The sequence below is a fragment of the Trichosurus vulpecula genome, chromosome 9, assembly GCF_011100635.1.
Source record: "Trichosurus vulpecula isolate mTriVul1 chromosome 9, mTriVul1.pri, whole genome shotgun sequence".
NCBI classification, from domain to species: Eukaryota; Metazoa; Chordata; class Mammalia; order Diprotodontia; family Phalangeridae; genus Trichosurus; species Trichosurus vulpecula.
The window spans coordinates 103005045-103025809 of NC_050581.1; the positions used below are offsets into that span (position 1 = coordinate 103005045).

At 39.6% G+C, this 20765-nt stretch overlaps 1 protein-coding gene across 4 annotated transcripts in view; it reads left to right on the forward strand.

The window, feature by feature from the left end:
• ZNF462 (zinc finger protein 462) overlaps window positions 1–20765 on the forward strand; it is an 87315-nt gene that overhangs the window by 59896 nt on the left and 6654 nt on the right. For all 4 annotated transcript variants that reach the window (XR_005009127.1, XM_036738446.1, XM_036738445.1 and 1 more), the window contains one exon: window positions 8924–9147. Coding sequence is in view for 3 of the 4 variants with exons in the window: in XM_036738446.1 (XP_036594341.1) it covers window positions 8924–9147 (224 nt within the window). In the remaining variant the exon portion in view is untranslated. The remainder of the gene's footprint in view (window positions 1–8923; window positions 9148–20765) is intronic.

The following is a 20765-nucleotide window of genomic DNA, read 5'->3' on the forward strand; positions in this document are numbered from 1 at the left end:
CCTTCTAACCTAATTCACGCCACATATTCAACACATTCGTTGGAGAAAGTGACCCATATTTGGGTGTTTTGATCAAAGCAGTAGGATGTGAGCCTGTTCACGTTTCGAGGATGGAATCGGTGGTGGGACTTAGGATTCGAAACGTACCAGTGAATTTCCATTGGGTTCACTCCGCATTTAAAATACCATGTGATACAAGTTTACCGGATTTTCCTCTTTATACACATGGTCTTGAAAATTTGTGTGTAGACTGACTTTCACAAGTCCTTTCCTATTTCCATTTAAATTACAGTTGTGGAAATTCCAAATTCTCGTTTCTAATTTATCTGCAATTGGCATTGGCACCAGCCTTTAAGTTTCTCTCTTCCCTTTACTTATTCCCCCTTTTCTTCACTTACGTAGCCCCTGCATAAGTGCACTGGGCACTCTTCATCTTCACCTAGTCTACAATAACAGCCTCCTCATTGGTCTCCCAGCTTCCAGCCTTTCCCATCTCCATTTTATCTGCTGTAGGGCTACTTACTAAGGCACAGATTTAACTGTGTCATTGGCCTGCTCTGGAGTCTTCAGTGGTTGCTAGCTGCCTCCTCCATCTCACAAACTTATCCTTCTGCAGATCGGCTCCAGGCTACCCTTCCATGCTTGTTTCCTGTCACTCTTTGTTCCAGAGAGATAACTTCCTGAACTTGGTAGTCTTTCTTCCAGCTCTGGGCCTTCCTCATAGGTTGCCTCTCCTTTGCGGAAAACATTCAATTCTTCCTCATTTCTATTTCACTTAATCTATTAAGTCTTCCCTGATTCCTAGTGCTTTCTGTACCATTGGATTACCTCATATTCACAGATCTCTGTGCAAATTACATCCTTCTCCTTCCCCCCCCCCCCAGTAAAATATAGGCCCCTTGAGGGCAGCGTGTTTCATGTTTATCTTTATATCCATATCAAACATAGCATATACGTACTTAGTATACACTTAATAAATATTTAATTGACTGTACCCATTGATTATATTATGATATGACAGAAACAAATATTTAACTTAATTAGGAGAATTCATTATTTAAAGGTCTCCAGCAGATGGGGATCTGTTTGCGGAGGAATAATAATCTTGTATTTATGTTGTGAATTAGTGTTTGCAAAGCACTTAATTGACAACAAACCTGTAAGGTAGGCAGGACCAGTGTTACTATTCCTTTCTTACAGATAAAGAAACTGAGGCCTGGCAAGAAAAAAAAACTCCTTGTCCCAAGTCAGAGAGTTAATAAATGTCAGAGGCAGGAGTTGAACTCCCATCTATTAATTCTAAGCCCAGTTCAATTTCGACTCTGCCAGACTGTTGTCACTCTTCAAGGATCCATGATTTCATTGACTCAGGTGTTCCCTTTACTGATGTAGATCATGACCCCTCATCTCAGGAAATGGTCTTCATGAGTTAATGTAGCAAAACAAACAAACAAAAACTGTCTCATCACCACTTAGTAACCAGCCTTCCCTGTGTTTGTTCCTTAATCAACAAAGTACATCTTGTAACTCAACATTTACTAATGCTTTTATGGGAATTTGAGCTGGAAGGGGCCTTAGCTCATCTAGTCTATCTCCCCTCTCCTTTTAGAGATAAGGAGACTGTGGCCTGAGGAAGTTAAATGTCTTGCCCAAGGTTGTACAGGTAGTGAGAAACAGCTGGGATTTGAGTCCACGTTCTCTGACACTGAATGTAGAGCTCTTTGTACTACATCAGAAGCTTTCCAGGTGGGTAAGACCCACCAGAGCTTGTACTCAGCTGTCTTGGCCTTGGAGAGCCCAGAGTCACTTTCATGTCATGGTGACCAAGTAAAAAAGACTTTAGATGAGGTTACAGTGGGGATCATCTCCACTAATTTATCTGTTCAGTATCAAATTTTCTTAAAGTAGGGTACAACTGTACTGAGTATTTATTCTTGGCCTTTAATTTTGCTCGATGAAATTATATGTTCCAGTCCAACCTACCAAAATACTTTGGTCTATTCACTTTGGACACATTGCTTCCAACTCATGCCAACGCCAGGGTGGTTAGTTGTCTTGTGGCAAGCATCAGGAATTACCTATGTCTCAGGGCTGTTGTTGGGTTTTGAGTTTTGATGTGTTGTTGTTGTTGGGGTTTCCCCCCCCCCCACCCTTAATGGCTTGCATTACTTCATTCTTCCTTACTTGTTTGGCTGGACCCAGGGAATGGGTGGACCCTTGGTTTGGCAAAAAGAAAGATTTATGCCTCTGCAATAGTAATTTGCATACAAAGTTTGCTGGAGTGAATGAATTCCAAATCTGGTCCTGCTTCATTTAGACTTGGCACATCCTGGAGAGGAAGCCCTTGTATGTTGCGGTCTTTCTTTCAGGAAGAATTTTTACTTGGTAATTCTGGACTCCACAGTGATGTGGCTTTTTACTGATTCGAACAGCAGTGAGCCCCTCTGTAGTTGTAATGGTGCAGATGTTTTGATACGGTGCTGTAGTAGGCTTTTCATCACACTCCTCAACTCCATTACGTCTTTGCATAAATGCTTTAGTGTGTGGCTCCAACTGGCTTTCCTCAGAGGGCTTTTTTTTTTCCTCTTTGGTTTTATGTCCCATGACAGTACCCAGAACCTTTGGAGTAGGAGGAGATGAGAGTCATAATTCATCATGCAGTTGAACCAGTAAAATAATAATATTATTGCAACCAGCCCTGTCCAGTAAACCAGGTTAGGATGACTATTATCCAGACCTTGTTTCCATGCTCAGGTTAATTTTGAAGGGTGTGAAGGCAAAAAAAGACCCAGAAGGGCTGCTGTCCCTTCTGAAACCTGAACCGTGGAGACAGGTCACCTTTCAGTCCATAAGTATAAATATCCATCTCCCCTCCCCTTGCTTTTTATGCTGTTTACTCACCTCCAATATGAATAAGCCTATTCATTGAGAACACTGTCCATAATTTCCCTGGCTTGTCAGATTAGTTAGCTGAAAATCTTGGTCATTTCCCCTACATTTTTAAAAGGAAGAAAAGCTCAGTTTTTATACAGGTTGTATTTCCATAATGTCCTGGAAAAGTGACCACATGGCAAATGCATTATAGTAGAAATGGGAAGCCTTCATTTTCAGAATAAATAAGGGGGAAAAATTACTTTGTGTGTCAAAACAAAACACTTTGGGGACAACTTAAATGTAAACTATTATTACAAAAATCTGTAATCTTTGTAGTTCTAAAGGATTGAAGATAAACACCATGTAAATACTAATGTTAAAAATTGTTCATTCATCATCCACTTATTTCCATCGTGGTGTAGGGAAAAAAGACACCAAGCTAAATTAAGAGGTTCATGGTTCTGGTTCCATTGTAATCACTTTGTTACGTGGGCTAATCCATGAGAGACAGTGTAAAGTAGTAGTAGTAGTAGTAACAACTGCAGGTAGCATTTATATAGCTCTTTTAGGGTTTGCAAAGTGATTTACATTCATTATCTCACTGGATCCTCCAAACAAGCCTGGAGGTAGGTGCTACCATCCTCCTCCCTTTCCAGAGGAAGAAACAGGCTGAGAAGTCAATACGGCTGTGAAATGTCTGAGGCAGGTTAGAACTCGGCTTTCCCTGATTCCAAGGCCAGCGCTGTAACCACTCACTCCTGGCTCTGGAATCAGACACACTACTACTTAAAACCTCTGAGAGGTTTGGCAAGTCACATATCACTCTTCTGGGCCTCAGTTTACTCAGTAATAAAATAAGGAAGTGGGATCAGATGATCACTGAGATCTCTTCCAGCTCAAAGTCTGAGGATCATTAAACTTCTCTGTGTCTTACTTTCATCATCTCTAATTAGGGGTAAATACAATATTAACCTAGTATAGAGGGATGTGTGGTTCAGATGAAATAAGTTAGAAAGAACTTCGAACGGTAGAAAGTGCTGTGCAAAGGTAGGACGATGTCGTGGTTACTAGTTGTTGTATTGTTGTGTGTGATAACACAAGACATGCATAGCAACACTAGAAATTAATTACATAAACAACTGTCTGAAATGATGAGCCAATTGCGAAGGGAAGGTTGAGAGAGTTAGGATTATTTGTTATGAAGAGCATTAAGGGGGTAGGCAGAGTGCCTTGACCACTGTCTTGGAGATTCATGAAATAAGAGGGTGTAATATGGAAAAATTAGTTGTCTTTCTCTTCTGAGACAGTGAGCTAAAATGATTAATGATTAGAGAAAATGGTCAGAAATTGAAAATGATTAGAAATTTTTAAAAATTTAATGATCTCAAAGGTAGTAAGACTTCCAGATGAGGTCCCAGATGTGAGTTGTATAATATCCTTCCAATGACAGCCTTAAGAATAAAAGAAACCCACCCATAGAGACTGGTTCCCTTTCTATTGTACCTGCTTCTCCTTCCCTTTACTCTTACTCTATGCACGAGAGAAAGACCATCGTGTGTGCTTGTTTGTCATTTTATTGTTCCATGAGTGGAGGTTAATACAGAGTGCTTGTAGGTTAATGAAGGAACACTCGATTAGGAGTTGAGAGCCCACTTAATCCTGGCTGTGCTCTGTAATTCCTGCGCCTTGGAGCAAAGCATTTCCCCTCTTTTGGCCTCAGTTTACCCATCTGTAAAAGAGGAAGGGGGAGTGGGTTGAATCTTCTTTAAGGGCCTTTCTAGCCCTAAATTCTTTGATCGTGTAGTTAGAGGACCATGTTTACACTAACACTGAATTCTTAAAGCTCTGCGTTACAGTTTGAACAAGTGTTTGAAACTCTGAGTCTCCCTTTCATAGTCTATAAAAATCAACGGCGTTCTACAAGTAGATCAGCAATTCTCAAACTTTTGGGTCTCAGGACCCCCTTTATACTCTTAAAAATTATCGAGGATCTTTCCTCAATAGCTGTTGTTTATGTGTTTTTGATATTTACCACATTGGAAATTAAAATGTCTCGCTATTATTATTATAAAAATAGTTTGACCTCTGGACCCCACAGGGGCCCCCAGACCACACACCCAAGCCCTCCTACTGTCTAGCACCAGATCCCATGATCATATTTAAAATCCTGTAACCTAGTTTAAACCAAAGCTTCTTGTACTGTTTTTGTTTGTTTGTTAACAAGAAATCTTAAAACTGGATAGTGGAGAGGGTCTCTCCGATGTATATTTTTTTTCCATGAAAATGCCTTTGACAACTAGCTCATTTGACAGAGCTGGTGTAATTTTACAGATGACTGACCTTCATTGGTTCGTGTAATAATAATAATGCTAATAATATATTTATATGCATTTATATAGCACTGACTAAATGCCAGGCACTATGCTTAGTGCTTTACAATTCCTACCTTTTGATCCCCTCAGCAGCCCTGGGAGGTAGAGGCTATTTATTTGAGGGGGGGAAGGCAGGGCAATTGGGGTTAAGGGACTTGCCCGAGGTCACACAGCTAGTAAGTGTGTCAAGCATCTGAGGCCGGATTGGAACCCAGGTCCTCCTGACTCCAGGACTGGTGCTGTACTCACTGCACCACCTAGCTACCCTGGTAGAGGCTATTCCTACTGTCATTTTATAGATAAGAAAACTGAAGCAAACGAAGGTTAAACGGCTTGACCAGGTCACACAGCTAGCAGGTATCTGAGGCTAGATCAGAACTCGAGTCTTCCTGACTCCAGGCCTGATATTCTACCGACTGTGCCATCAAGCTACCACTGTATTTATTATATGATACAGATGCGCGCCTGCAAATGAGTGTACATATGGATACCGGTACATACCCATGAATATACACACATCTGTCTGTCTGTCTGTCTGGCCAGCTGTCTAAATGAGAAGCAGTATGTTTATATGTATATATTTATATACACGTACATATATATCTGTATATATGTATTTACACACATACATACCTGCACATATATACACACCTCTATACTAACATATGCACATACATGCACACACATATACACACACATGCACGTGCATGCAGACATATATACACACATATACACATGCATACACACCTGTATACACACACACACATATTTATATACCCACATATATACACACACATACATACACAGATCCCTATGAATTTCTCATTTGGGGGGTTTTTTATATGAACCATGTGCAAACACTGTGGGTTATTTATCCATCTATGGATAGATAGTGTCTATAGCTATATGTACATATAGTCATACATACACTGTACAAATACACACACCTATGTATGCTGTATAAGCACGTGCTATTTTAGATAAATAGCTATCTCATGGTGTACAGAAAATAAATTACACCTGCAAACTCCTGGGAATGCCATCAAGACTTTGCCTGCCGTCGTTTCTCTGCCCAGCATACCCCTGGCCAATTAGCAGAAGCAGTCCCCGACTCCCAAGATGGGGCCGTGCAGTAAGAACTTAGATGTGATCTGTTGGGTGGGGAAAACCCTTAGGGAATTCTAAAATCTTCCAACAGCCCAGAGAAGATGGGTAGCACTGTGTCAGCACAGGAAATAGCAAGGCTCCAAAAGTGTCGCCACTCCACGATTCACAGAATAAAAGGTATCCGACGCTTCCTGTGACTTAATAATACATTACCATTCCTAAATCATGTAAATATATGTTTTCCGAGTCCATTTGTAAACTTTCATCTACTTCTAAAATCCAGACACAGCAGGAAAACTTGTGCTATATTTGAGCCTTACATAAATAGCACAGATTTTAATTTTATCCCAGTTATGGATATCTGGCTTGTGTGCTAACACTTGAGGCAGACTGGTGTGAAATTTAATTTGAACAGTTAAACACAAGGGTGAGGCAGTGCAAAATCAACAAGGCACATTCATCTCTAGCTTTATAGCATTTGGTATGTTAACAGGGAAACCCACCCAAATCCCCCCACTTTTTTTTCAAACTTTTGACAATCAGATTACAGATTGTCAGAAGGCAATCAGATGAAGATTCTCCCACACATACTTACACACACACACACACACACACACACACACACACACTTCAAGTATTTTATTTGCAACCATTTTATCAGACAGACCTGCTTCGTTGGATGTTGCATATTACTGAATAAAATATTGAAGGCTTTTTCGTTTCTCAGCCAGGATGTAACTGGTCAATCAGAGAAGGGACAGTTAATCTGAATCTATCTCAGAGAGGGCACTCGTCATGAGTTATGAAGTTTCAGTCATAGAACCCTCTCACACCCAACATGTTAGGATGATCTTTGGTTAGCCAAGAAGGTGGCTCAATGGATAGAGTGATAGACCTGAGTTCAAGTCTAGCCTCAAACGCTTACTAGCTGTTTGACCCTGGGCAAGTCACTTAACCCAGTTTGCCTCTGTTTCCTCATCTGTAAAATGAGCTGGAGAAGGAAATGGCAAACCCCTCCAGTATCTTTGCTATAAAAACCCCAAATGGGGTCATGGAGAGTCAGATTTAACTTATTCTGTTGCTGCCTCAGTTTTCTCAGTTGTAAAGTGGGGGATAATAATAGCAACAGCCTCCCAAGGTTGTGAGAAGATAAAATTAGATAGTATTTGTGAAGCACATTGTAAACCTTAAAAGGGGGGAGAAGGGAGAGAAGATGAGCATTTATATAGCACTGACTACACCAGGCACTTTGTGTGTATGTGTGTGTATGTATATGTGTGTAAATGTGTGTGTGTGTGTATATATATGTATATATATGTATATATATATATATGTAAATAGTGGTTCTTATTATTAGCAGACTGGTAACAACATCACAACAATTGGGTGGTAAGTAGACCTTTTAATTCACTTATTAGAGATGCGATGTACATAGAGGCTGAACAGAAACTAAAGACCTGGGTTCAGTTCTAGCCTCTGATGCACATAGCTTTGTGAGCATAAGTAAGTCATTTAATTTCCAATTAGCTTTTTGCCATAGGCACTTCTCTAAAACACCAGTAGAATGCAAACCCTTTGAGGGCAGAAAGACTTTCTTATGTTGCCAGAGCACAACACACAGGGGATACTGAACTAGTCTTTGAGCTGAAATTGATTTTGTCTAGTCTGCAAGGAGGATGTTAGCGGTGAGTTTCAGAGTTTCAATACCAGAAGTGACCACACTGATGAAATCACAAGTCCATACCCAAAAAAGTACTGGATAATCTATGTATATATCACCACCTCCACCTCCCCACCTCCACTACATAGTAGAAAGCTCAACTCAGAGCTCTCAGTTTCCCCTCCATCCTATTTAGTAAAGCTTTGCTGAGTACATCTAATATTTCAGGTGAGAAATTATATATTATATGTATATATCTCTCATATATACTATATATACATACGTATACACACACACACATATATTGCTTTCAAATCTTGAGTCCCTGTCTTTACACAGTACACATTGAGATTAAACTAATGGAAGGATTTATATTACTATTTATAAGTGGTGAAACTTCATCATTGTTAGTGAACCTATCAAAACCAATTATTTAGAAATTTTTATAATAAATGACAACTGCATGTATAGGCAAAACCTCCAAATACAGCCCCGTAGATCATTACACTCATTGAAATCTAGTAGTGTGAATGTTCTTATGGTTTCTGCTGATAAACGTGTAACAGATTAGCATATAAAAGATTAGCACCTTGTATTGGTGATTCAAACCAAAACTTAGCAGGAAAAGAAGCTTTTAAACAAAAACATCTGTGATTACTTGGTTATGAAATTGTACGGATTCTATCTCATAAAGTTGAGATTTTACAGCCAAGATGTAAACTTGTGGAGTATTTAAAGAGAAAATTAGAAATTTAAGAATGTATGGATGTGGGGGTATGTCGCGTTCCCATACACCCGCAGAGGAAGGGCTTCTTGTATTTTTCCTTGTTTGTTGTTGCTGTTTTTGAGAAGCATCTACTTTCTCTCCAGTAAAAAATTTCCATCTTTTCCCCCCATTTTGTTTCTGCAGAAGAGCGAGTAGTTCCCATTGAAGTGTGCCGTTCCAAACTGTCAAAATACTTGCAGGGAGTAGTTTTCCGCTGTGATAAGTGTACCTTCACCTGCTCCAGTGACGAGAGCCTGCAGCAGCACATCGAGAAGCACAATGAACTAAAACCTTACAAATGCCAACTCTGCTACTACGAGACCAAACACACGGAGGAGCTGGACGGCCACCTTCGCGATGAACATAAGGTACGGTCCTGGGAGACACCTGGGATTGGGGGTGAGAGTCATTGAGTCACATCTATGACATAGAAAGAGAGATGGTGGACTAAATGGATTTTAAAAATACTTGCATGTGTCTGAATATCTGCTAATGATTGAGATGAGTAATATATGCATGCATGCACACACACACACACACACACACACACACACGACAAATTGTAAAGTAGCAGCTTGGGAAAGTAAATAATAGAAGGAAGAGAATTGTAATTAAAACCTCTTCTCAAGCTTAACTGATTGTGGGCAGGGTTGTGCATTAAGTGGGCCTTACATAGAATGTCTGGCACCTTGTTTTTCATGTACTATTGAAAGCACCTGGATACTGTGGCTCACATTGTGAGGGAAAAGTAAATTTAAAAAACCTAACCAGAATACTCTAATAGTTCAAAAAGTTATCCCTTCTACAAATTAGTGTGGGTGCCTACAATATGCAAGGAATTATGCTAAGCCAGGGGTGGAGAACCTGCAGTCTCAAGGCAACATGGGGCCCTCTAGGTCCTCAAGTGCAGCCCTTTGACTGAATCCAAACTTCACAGAACAAACCCTTCTAGGTCCTCAAGTGTGGCCTTTGAGTGAACTGACACATTTGTTCTGTGAAGTTTGGATTCAGTCAAAGGGCTGCACTTCAGGACCTAGAGGGCTACATGTGGTCTTGACTCTGTAGGTTCCCCACCCCTGCACTAAGCCCTTTGAACAGAGTTTCCCATTCCCTATATCTCTATAGGTGAGAGACAGGAGACTTTTTTTTAATTGGTCTTAAAAAATTTGTGATTAAAATGAAAAAAAAAAAAACCAGTACAACCCCCAACAATTCTCCTATAAGGATTAAAGTTGTGCTTGTTGGGAGAAAGTTGAGCTTCATTTGCTCTTTTTGCTTTGGGGCAGTTTTTGTACCTTACACATAGTAGGCACTCAGCAAACATTGAATTCAAAGTGAATTAAATTCATGTTTTCCAATATATGTGAAAATTCAGAAGCTTAGGAGAAGGAATTCTCTTTTATTTCCCAAACATTTATGAATGTGAATAAATGCTTGTCTGATCAACGGATTGACAGCGGACCCTTGCTCATCCTTCCCTCCCTAACGCACATATACCCTTGGGCATTCCTTCTGATATAGCCTGGCTTTTGGCATCTTTTCACAACCATACTCTGTTTAGATGGGTACCTCTTGCTTACTTACCCACTCTGACAACCACCGTGTGGCACCCGATCTCTCATACATGGCTGTGAAAGTGGACAAAGGAAGAATAGAACTTCTTCCCTGTTTATTTCTTTCCTGAAGCCAGCTGTGGTAGTGAAGAGCAAAAGGTGGAAACCAGACTGGATGTCAGTGTGTTCTACACGTAGGGGAACTTTTAAGGCTTTTCTCCATCTTGGAATACTCAAGACTGAGACCAATCACTGAGAAATCAATAGTGACCCAGTTTAGGGCCCTTCTAAATGTGTTGCTGGAAATGTGTGACTCCACTAATCCTGCGTGATACAGATTAATGTGGTTACCTACTAATGTGATAGAAGCCCAGAGAACATCAGATATGCAAATGAGTTCTAGGGTTAGATCCTGCAATGAGAAACTGCTGTATTGCTTCAAGTAGTACACCAGGATTCTCAATGCAAACTGCAAGTGTGGTTTATTGCTCATTCATTCAGTAAACATTCTTTAAGCTTCACAGCATGAATGGTACAATGTTAGCTGCTAAGGGAGATAAAAAGTTTAGTCAGGGGTCGGGAACCTGCAGCATTTGTTCTGTAAAATTTGGATTCAGTCAAAAGGCCACACTTAAGGACCTAGAAGGCCACAGTTTGCCTACCCCTTTTCCTCGTGAAGCTTAGACTCTACCAAGAGATTATGAAGGGCTTGAAAGGCAATGTGATATAGTAGACAGAAAGTTGCCTTTGCAGCTAGAAAGGCCTGGGTTCAATACTCACCCCCAATGTATACTGACTTTATAACGCCAGACAAGTCACTTAACACCTCAGTGCCCACAAGCAGGTATGTGAGACTAGCAGGGGGCAGACTTGCATTACTAAATGGAGTTCAGAACTTAGGAGTTTCTCAAATCGGTGAAATCACAGGTGTCATCTCTATCTATCCTTAAAATAAATGCTATGTGAGGTCCGAGGTGGGGACCACTCCTGAGCTAGAGAGGATTAGGGAAGAGTTTTTTAGAGGAGCTGGAATGTGAGCTGGGCTTTAAGAAATAGATACAAATTGCAAAGGAAGAGTTGAAGGGAGGGCATCCCAGGCAGAGCGAATAATGTTAGCAAAAGCCTTAGGCTCCCTCCCTAAATAGCCTCATGTGCCTTTTGAACCCTGTGTCCCTTAATGGTGTGTTTCTGTGGACTGTGACAGGAACCGAGTACCCCTTACTAGCTGTGTGAGCTTGGACAAATTCCTTCCCCTCTCTGGGTGTCAATCTTCTCATCCGTAACATGAAGAGGTTGAATGACCTCTCAGTCCCTTCTAGCTTAAAATCCCTGCAGTCCTGAATGTCTTTAGAATTTAATTTTTTTTCGAGGACTATCATTGAGCAGGGCTGGATAGTTAATGTAGTCTTCTGAAGTGCTCCTGGGAAGCCTATAACCTTGGTTATGCTTTTGAAGATCTATATGGATGTGACTCTGGTTTGCATGTAAGAATGGTAGTAGTAACGATTTTTTAAAAGGTGGTTAACACAAATGTGCCTTTTTCTTAGAAAACAGAAAGTATTTTTCTCACCTTGTTAAACCTCACAAGGTAAAGTAGAGGAAGGGCAGTTAAAATTACCCCCATTTTCAAGTGAAAAAATTTTATAGTATAAGAACCATGAACCTTTTCTCTTAGGGCAAATGATAATGAAGGGCAACTCTCAATTATACAGAGTGTGATTATTCAGTGAGTAAATTATCTAGGCCTCTTGATACTACTGTTTCTCCATTGGGTTACCTGCCTTTCTGTCACTTTGCTATTCATTAGCATTCCTACCAAAAGCTAAGCAGGGTCAGAAAACGTAAATGAAATTGAAATCAGTAGCTGCTGCCACGTTGGCAGTATTTGTATAATGTAGAGACAAAATTTCCAGGAAATTTGAAGCCATGGAAACATCTTTTTTTCCTCTCCTCCCAGCCCTTCCCAAGTCAAATTCTACAATTCTTTTTATCACATAAGTTCTGATCTTGAATAGAAGGATTTGGATCTAAAAGATGTACAGCAGCATGAACTGGCTGACTCTTAAATTCGCCTTGTTTCTTAATAAAGTCTTTCGTTTTACTTTCTTCTGTACTAATTTTAACCAGTTATATCCTTCAATTCTCAAGAACAGTAGATTTTTCCCTGTTCAGTCATTTGAGTAGCGTTTGACTCTAAATGATCCCGTTTAGGGTTTTCTTGGGAAAGATACTGAAGTGGTTTGCCATTTTCTTCTCCAGCTCATTTTACAGTTGAGGAAACTGAGGCAGAGAGAGTAAGTTACTTGCCTGGGGCTAGTAAGTATCTGAAGCTGGATTTCAACTCGGGTCTTCCTGATCCCAGGCCTGGTGCTCTATCCATCACACCTCCTAACTGCCTAGATTTTCCCTTGTCCATATGATAAGGAATGGCTGACAGATTTTTGATCTAGGATGCAACTCACTTAACAGTCGTTAAAGAACCCTGAAATTGAACCCAGAAGACCTTGTCATCACCTACTTTATTCTTCGCACGTCTAGATATTTTAACATCTTACATCATTATTGTTTCCTGAACAAAGTGGTTTTTGTTTTTAATTACATCATCATCACTGTACCCCATCTAATGTTAATATTATCTGAATGCTTTACATTCTTCCTGAAGACAGAAATGTACAGCGCTGAACTTAAGAGTCAAGAAGATTTGGGTTCAAACCCCACCTCACATATTTGCTAGCTTTCTGACCCTGACTTAGCCCTCTCAGCCTCAATTTCCCCATCTGTAAGATGGGATTACTAATAAAAGCATCTGCTTTCCAAAGTTGTCATGATGCCTGTAAAGGACTTAGCGAATTTGAAAGTATCATTAGTGTGAGCTGTTGGTATTGACCTGAGCGGGTTTCCTTACCGCTTTTCCTCTTCCGTAGAATTCTGGAAAGTGCCCAGTTTCATGATGCTGGTAAAATGCTGGTTTAGGCCAAGGGAATGTAGTATATGCAGAAGTGGTTGTTTGTCCTCTTTGATCTCCCATGCTGTTTTCCTGTTGTTTGAATGTTTAAGCCAATAAAACAAATACTTCACTATCTTCCATCTCCTGTAGGACTTCACAAGTTTACAGTGGTTCCATTTAATTCAGTTCAGTGAGAATTACAAGCAAGTGTTATGTTCCTGTTGCTCTCCTAGGTGTTGGTCATACAAAGATAAAAACTACACCTCCCCTCCACCCTCGCCCCCTACAAAGGAGCTCATATCGTGCCATGAGAAAACAGCACATCTATAGATCAACAAATAGAAAAAAAACATACAAGGTACATGCAGCGTCATTTTAGGGAGAAGAAGAAAGTGGAACACCTGGGAGAATCAGGGCAGGCACTTGGTGCCTCATGGTGCTTGGAAGGCACCATATTGGTCATTACCTGTTCGGTGTCTAACACAAAAAGCAGGTGGAGGTGTGGTTACCACCAGATTCATGATTCCTCCCCCTACAAAGATGTCCATCCGTATGTAATCCCACAATGCATAGCGCTTCACCCATTCATATTATTTTGATTACAAAAGAACCTTGTTCAAAGACTGCCTGCTGTACAGGCAGAATGATATTCTTAGAAATTTAAAATCTTCCTGCCAGCGTGCATCTTCAATAATCGACAAATGCTGATGCAGAAGAAAAAAAAAGATTGTTCTGATGGAGCCTTTAGTCAGTTTTTTCCTTCATCTCCACATGCCATCTTGTCGACCAGTGAAGCTATTTAGTGTATTTTGTGTATGGTCACTTGCGGTATTTGGTGACTCCAAGATGCTGGTTTGGCAGCCTTTAGTCACGATACATACGTTACAGGGGTTTCAGCAGAAGAACTCTGAGTCTAAAGTGCTTAACATTGCAGGTTGCAGTTTCTTGGTACCAGTATGCCAATGTCTAACTTGTGCCAGTGAGAGGCATTTTAATATTGGCAGGACACTTATTACAACTGAAGATGTGTTTGGTTTCCTCGTAGGATCCAAAGATACATATTTCATTGACAATATTTCACAGAATGCCAGCGGTCTCTGAAGGGGATTGTCTGGTCCACTCTTATCACCTTACATGAGAGGAAACTGAGGCCCCAAAGCATTAAATGACAGAGGTTATATGGCTGGTGAGTGGCAAAGCCAAGACGAGAACCCACTTTTTTCTGTCTCCTGATGTCTCTTTTCTCTATACCGTACATCGAAAATTAAATTCTCATGGGATTTTTGCTCAGAACAACTTGCCACATGGGAATTCTATCATGTGCCACAGTGGAAGTTTATATCATATTTGGGAGTTTAGCAATTCCCGTTCATACACACACCAAGTTTGTACACGTTAGTGACAGTTAACTGTAAATAACCTCTCAAGCCTAGAGGGCTTGACTTCAGTCCTAAGGTTGGTGAGGTGACTTTCCAGAAACACCAGACCAATGAGAATTTAATTAAATTAAAATTTACCTAGATTATGAAATGGTGCTATTTCACCTTGAATGAGAATCAGACTAGCATAGTGGAAAACACAATTTATTTCAAGTCATTTGATTTGGGTTCAGATTCCAGCCCTGATACTGTTTATGTGTCCTTAGTCATGTAAGTCGTTAAATCCAGTCTGGTCCTCTGTCTGCATAAAATGATTGGTTAAATGATTCTGGAGGCCTCTGTTGCAGAATTATTTTTTTTTTAATCTAGAAAGCCTCTTACTAGTCCTCTCTATCTAGGCCACCCCATTCCTGATAAAGACTTAATTCCCTTTAGTACGTAGCTGACAAGTGAAAAGTGAAAATCACAAGCAAGAAGAAACATCCTGCCTTCTAAGGCAACCCATTTCACTTATACCCAGCTTGCACTGGCAAGAAGTGTTTGCTTTCTTACATCCAGCTTAAATTTGCCGCTTTTGTAATTCCCACTGTTACAGTCTCTGTATATGTCTCTGTTATCACTCACTCTTTCTACCTTAATTTTCTGAATTCCGATTACCTTTCTTTTTATTTCAGGTAAGTTTTTATTGCTCTCTGCTGTTTTTTACATCATTATGTCTTACATCATACATACATAGATCTCTATTATCTCTTCCCTTCCCCCTCCCCTCCTAGAGAACCATCCCATATAACAAATAGTATTTTTTAGAGGAAAAGAAATAAGGACAAAACTCTAAAAACATATGCAGTGTCTAACACCTGTAGCCCTCTCATCTCCACGAAGGGGTAGGTTGGGGTGAAAACTCCCCTGAGAACTTAATTTTCAATGCATGGTACAGAATAATGGTCTAGTCTTGGCTTTGCCACTCACCAGCCATATAACCTTTGTCATTTAATGCATTTGAGCCTCAATTTCCTCTCATGTAAAATGATAAGATTGGATTAGACAGTCCATTTCAGAGGAAGGGTTTTCTCTCATATCTCTTCATTTGAGTTGTGCTAGATCATTATCATTTTGTTGCATTCACTTTTGATTTTTTTGGTGTGTGGTTGTTTATTCCATTTACATTTTTATAGTCACTGTATATATTGTTTTCTTAGCTCTGCCTACTTTAATCTGCATCAGTTCATATAGATCTTTCCAGGCTTCTCTGTATTCATTACATATGTCATTCCTTACAGCATAGCAGTATTCCATTATACATTTGCTTAGCCATTCCTCAATTAGTGAGCATCTGCTTTGTTTCCAATTCTTTACTATCACAAAAAGTGCTGCTGTCAATCTTTTGTTATATTTAGGGACTTTTTTCTTATCAATGTCAGGTTACCTTTCAATAAAAAAAATGCATTCTTCAGTTTCTATAAAGATATCGATTACATAGGACCAGGAGAGGAGCCAATTTCTAGCTTTCCTGTAACTCTAAAACTTTTAGATTTTCTTCCACTATTCTGAGGTGAAACTTTTGAGGTAGCAGAACAATACACTCTTTTTTTAATCTCTACAGGCCTAAGGGGATGTTAGAGAAATTGTTAGAATGGAAATATTACCATACAGACCAAAAGTCTGATCTCAAGATCAGGGAAAGAGAATCCACAAGGAAAGAAGGCTTTATACATGTGAGAATCCTTCTTCCTTCTCTTGTGCAAGTGTCCATGGTCCCAGGAAGCAAAAATGTGGCTTGCTTTTGCATTTAAGAGAGATGCTGTGTGATCCCTTAGCATGCAGGAATTGTAATGACCTAATGCTGTGGATCAATTTACATTTTAAAAAAATCTTTTTAGTACATAGTTTTAAAAAAAACCATTTTGAAGGAATTGTCTAGATAGTTATTATTTTAAAATGAGTAATGTAAGACTTCCCAGGAAAAATTTAATAAAGTAGTCATGAAAAATTCAACTTTTTAGACCTTTATATCTGCAGTAAAAAGTTTGATAGGTGAGGTTAAAACTGACCAAATAACTTCTCTTCTCATACCCCAACTGAAGTTTCTTAAGCCTTAGCAAAGATTGCTCACAAGAGCTACGGACTAGTTTTGGAAATCTTCAAATCAAGGAAGATCATGATTTTTTGAACCCATAATTTGTTGAAGCAGCCTATTTATATATGTGTATGTATGTATATGCATTTGTACACATGTATATACATATATATATATACACACACACATACATATATGTATATATGTACATATATATTACTGGGTATTTGGTATAAATGCATTTTGGTTAAAATATAGATTTTTTGTCACTAAACAGAATTAAGTCAATATGAATTTATAATGTTCTTTATAGACTCCTTAGTCCTAAGTTGGGGATGGAAGAAACCATATATCCAAGAAGTTTTGGCTTAATAAAAGTACTGACAATAGCTAAAGTCCTGTAAGCCAGAGACATGATGCTGAGGTTCCCGTCAAGAAAAAACCCAGATTCACATCTTTTCTCTGATTCTTACTGCTTATTTGGCCCTAAATGTGTCTTTCACCATTCTTGGGCCTTACTTTCTTCTGGAAAGTGAAAGGATTGGATTAGATGATCTCTGAGGTCACTTCTAGCTCTAGTCCTGGGATCTGATGATTTTTTTTTGTTCTGAGTCCATTGTTCTTTATATCCTCCCAGTGGTTCTCATGAAGCTTTTTGGTCTTTAGACCCATTTGTCTACTTTAAAAATTATTGAGGACTCCCCAAAGGGCTTTTGTCCATGTGGGTTATATCTATTATCTTGGTATCAGTATTTGACTTGGTGGAGTCCCTGAAAGGGATCTCAATGCTCCATGCTTGGAGAATCACCATACTATACTATCTTTCTCTTCTACTGGATAATTCTTTTTCTAGGCTATTCTCCCCTAGGCTATATTATTTTCTAGCTTTTTTTAATTGCGCGGCCATTTGTTTCATCCTCTTTTATCTTTAAAGCTGATTTCTCACCGTGCTCCGCCCCTTTTATTGCCTTCTACTTTCTGTTTTTACATTGGGGTGTTGGCCAATAGAACCAACTGGTTGTTTACCCCTTTCCTTGATTTTCTCTTTACAAACATTTAGCAACTGATATGAAACTTTTTCCCATATGCTGAGAGCAGGGAATTAGTGGTTTTCAGTCCATCTTCACTCTGGTTAATTAGAATTTTCTTACTTAAAGAATCTCAAGCTTCTGTGGTTATATGTGAAATACTTGAAGCATATAGTTTTTCCTTGTGGCCGTTTTTTGATACCAGCCCTACCAAAAGAGAGCAGTAGGGTGCAGTGGAATGGGGAGTGGCTCTAGAGTATGAAGACCTGGGTTTGAATCTTTCCTCTTATGCTTGTTATCTGTATGACCTTAAGGAAGTCACTTAACTGCCCTGGACCTCAGTTTTTTCATCCATAAAAGGAGGGGATTGGCCTAGATGACCTTTCAAGCCTACATCTGTTATCCTGTGATCTTAGGATCTGTGTGTCAATCTGTGTATAAGAATCTGAGTGCAATACATAACTATAGAAAAGTGCAAAAAGGCAGTGAATTAATGAAGAAGGTTCATTTTGAAAAACAAGCATATCAAAACAAATTCAAATAACCTGTTAATATCTTCTTGAAGAAGATTTGTTTTTTCCTTCTATCCCTAATTCCCTACCTCCCACCTGCTGGTAACAAGACGTCATGCACAGAGACAGATAAAGAATATATACCAAAAGCCTCCAAACAAGCGTACGTTGACAAATCCACAGAGTAATTTCCTTGTTCTTCACCCTTAGCCCCATTGGAAGAGTCCCTGTGTACTGGACCTTGGACCTGTTTGTTGATTTGGAATTAAAGCACTCACTTAATATCTTCTCCAGGTTGACCACAGTCTGACTCTGGTCTTCATCTCTCTTTAGACATTACTCACACTCCAGATTGTCCTAGTGGCACCTCTTGTGATTGACTTAGAACTGACTGGACTATGATTAACCCTTGTGGACTTTGGGGATTTGCCTATGGTGCTCACTGCTTCTGCTGAATAAGTCATTGAAGAAAACTGACTCAAGGAACCAGTGACCTAAGTAGGAGCATTTTAGTCCATACGTATCTTGTTTAATTTTAAGTCCCTTTTAGGGAGTTCCTTTAAAAAGTCGTTGGATGTTTGATTAACTTAGGCCTAGCTAGAATAAGTCCAGTGCATTGTGCATAACAGTAACTAATTATAATTTAGGCTGTCATCTCAAGCTGGAGTGGGTAGTTATCATTGGGCATAATCTGTGATGTGGCCCATAATCCTCAAACTTCCTAGGGTGATAGAGGTCTTTGGAATTCTATTCTGAGTTTAGAATAAAGTTCCCCTTGAACCAGTGAAGTATCCAGAAGAGGAAGGAATCTAGCTTGGTAGACAAGAACAGGTGTGTGACAGATGAAAAGGGGACATGGGACTGCTGAGGAAGAAAAGCGGCCTCTGCTTGACTCAGGGTTGGGAGGCAGGAGAAATATTCGGGAGGAGCCTCTCATCTTTGTGACTGGTGTAGACATTAGCTTAGACTTTTTACACACTTAAGTGATCTCATCCATTTAGGTTCTTTCTCATGTCATGCAATTTTTTATCTGTATTCTTTTTTTTGAGATTTTATTTCCCTATCTCATCCAGGCTGGGGTGCAGGCCTTATCTCACTTCTTGATTACCACAGGATCTATGACCTACTCATTTCTAACCTGGGCCAATTCACATCTCTCTAGGCAGCCTAAAGGCCCCCTTGCCCAGGGACTTACCATATTGATGGCAGTCTGAGTGTGGACACCCAATTGGCTTAATCCTATTACAGCTCAAAACTCTTGAGCTCAGGATAGCCATCAACCTCAGCTTCCCTGGAAGTAGGGATTATAGGCATTTGCCACCATGAATATATGACCCACCCAAGGGTCATATTTTTCTGTAAGTCCCCTTCAGAGGATCTACTGAAAATGCTAGATGCCTTCCTCTAATTCCTTTAATATCTCATGGATGCTGGTACAACATTCTCAACTTTTTTTTTTTACTCTCACTACATAAGTTAGCCTACCATATTTTCCAGTCATATATATGTAGTATCTTTGACCACTTTTTGAACCCAAGCCATGATTAGCGACACACTGCTCCGTGAGCACACTTACCATGTGCCTTCCCTTTTCCTTTAGTTTAACTAACATTTTGATTCTCCTGAAGTCGTGGTGTTCCATGATTCATAGACATCTATTATCATTGGGAGACAATTAGTATTTAAAAGATGGGCTTGTACTACAGGGAGCGTGGAAATCAAGGTCTTTGATGTTAATGGTCATTATCAGTGAATAATTTTCTCTTTCCCTTTGGAAGGGCTCTTCTATGCTTTAAATATTATGTTTCAGATGATGATAATCTACTAAGAACAGTTTGATGTAGAAAGCAATATACTGTATATCAGCGGTAGGGTGGTACGTAAAAAGAGCATTGGACCTGGAATCAGGAAGATTTGGGTTGGCTCTAATATTTGCCAGTTGTGTGATCTGCGGAGCAAGCATACTCACTTTCTAGGCTTCATCTGTAAAGTGGGGACAATAATTCTTGAACCACCTGTTTCATAGGACTAATGGGAAGATCAGATGGAATAACATTTGCTGAGAAGCAGTCTTGTAGAGTGGACAGAGTGCTAACCCTGGAATCAGAATGACCAGGTTCAAACCCTAATTCTAATCATTACTAGCTGTGGGACCGTGGGCAGATTACTTAACCCCTCTGAGCCTCAGTTTGCTGATCCATAAAGTGGGGATAATGATGTCTCTAACTAGGTCACAGGATTGTGAGGTTAAGATGAAATGATATAAAAGATTTTTGCAAATTTTTTTAGTAGTATGTAAATATCAGCTATTATTTTGTGAAGGTATAAATGTTCTATAAATGTAAGTTCTGTTATTTTTGCTGTGGGCAGAACCACCCCTAAAAGTGGACATGGGGCTGAGGGGAGGACATGATCCTTTGGGACGGTAGATTACATAGCACAGAATTGTTTGGCTGTCGCTCATTTATTACCAGATTTACCTTGAAATCT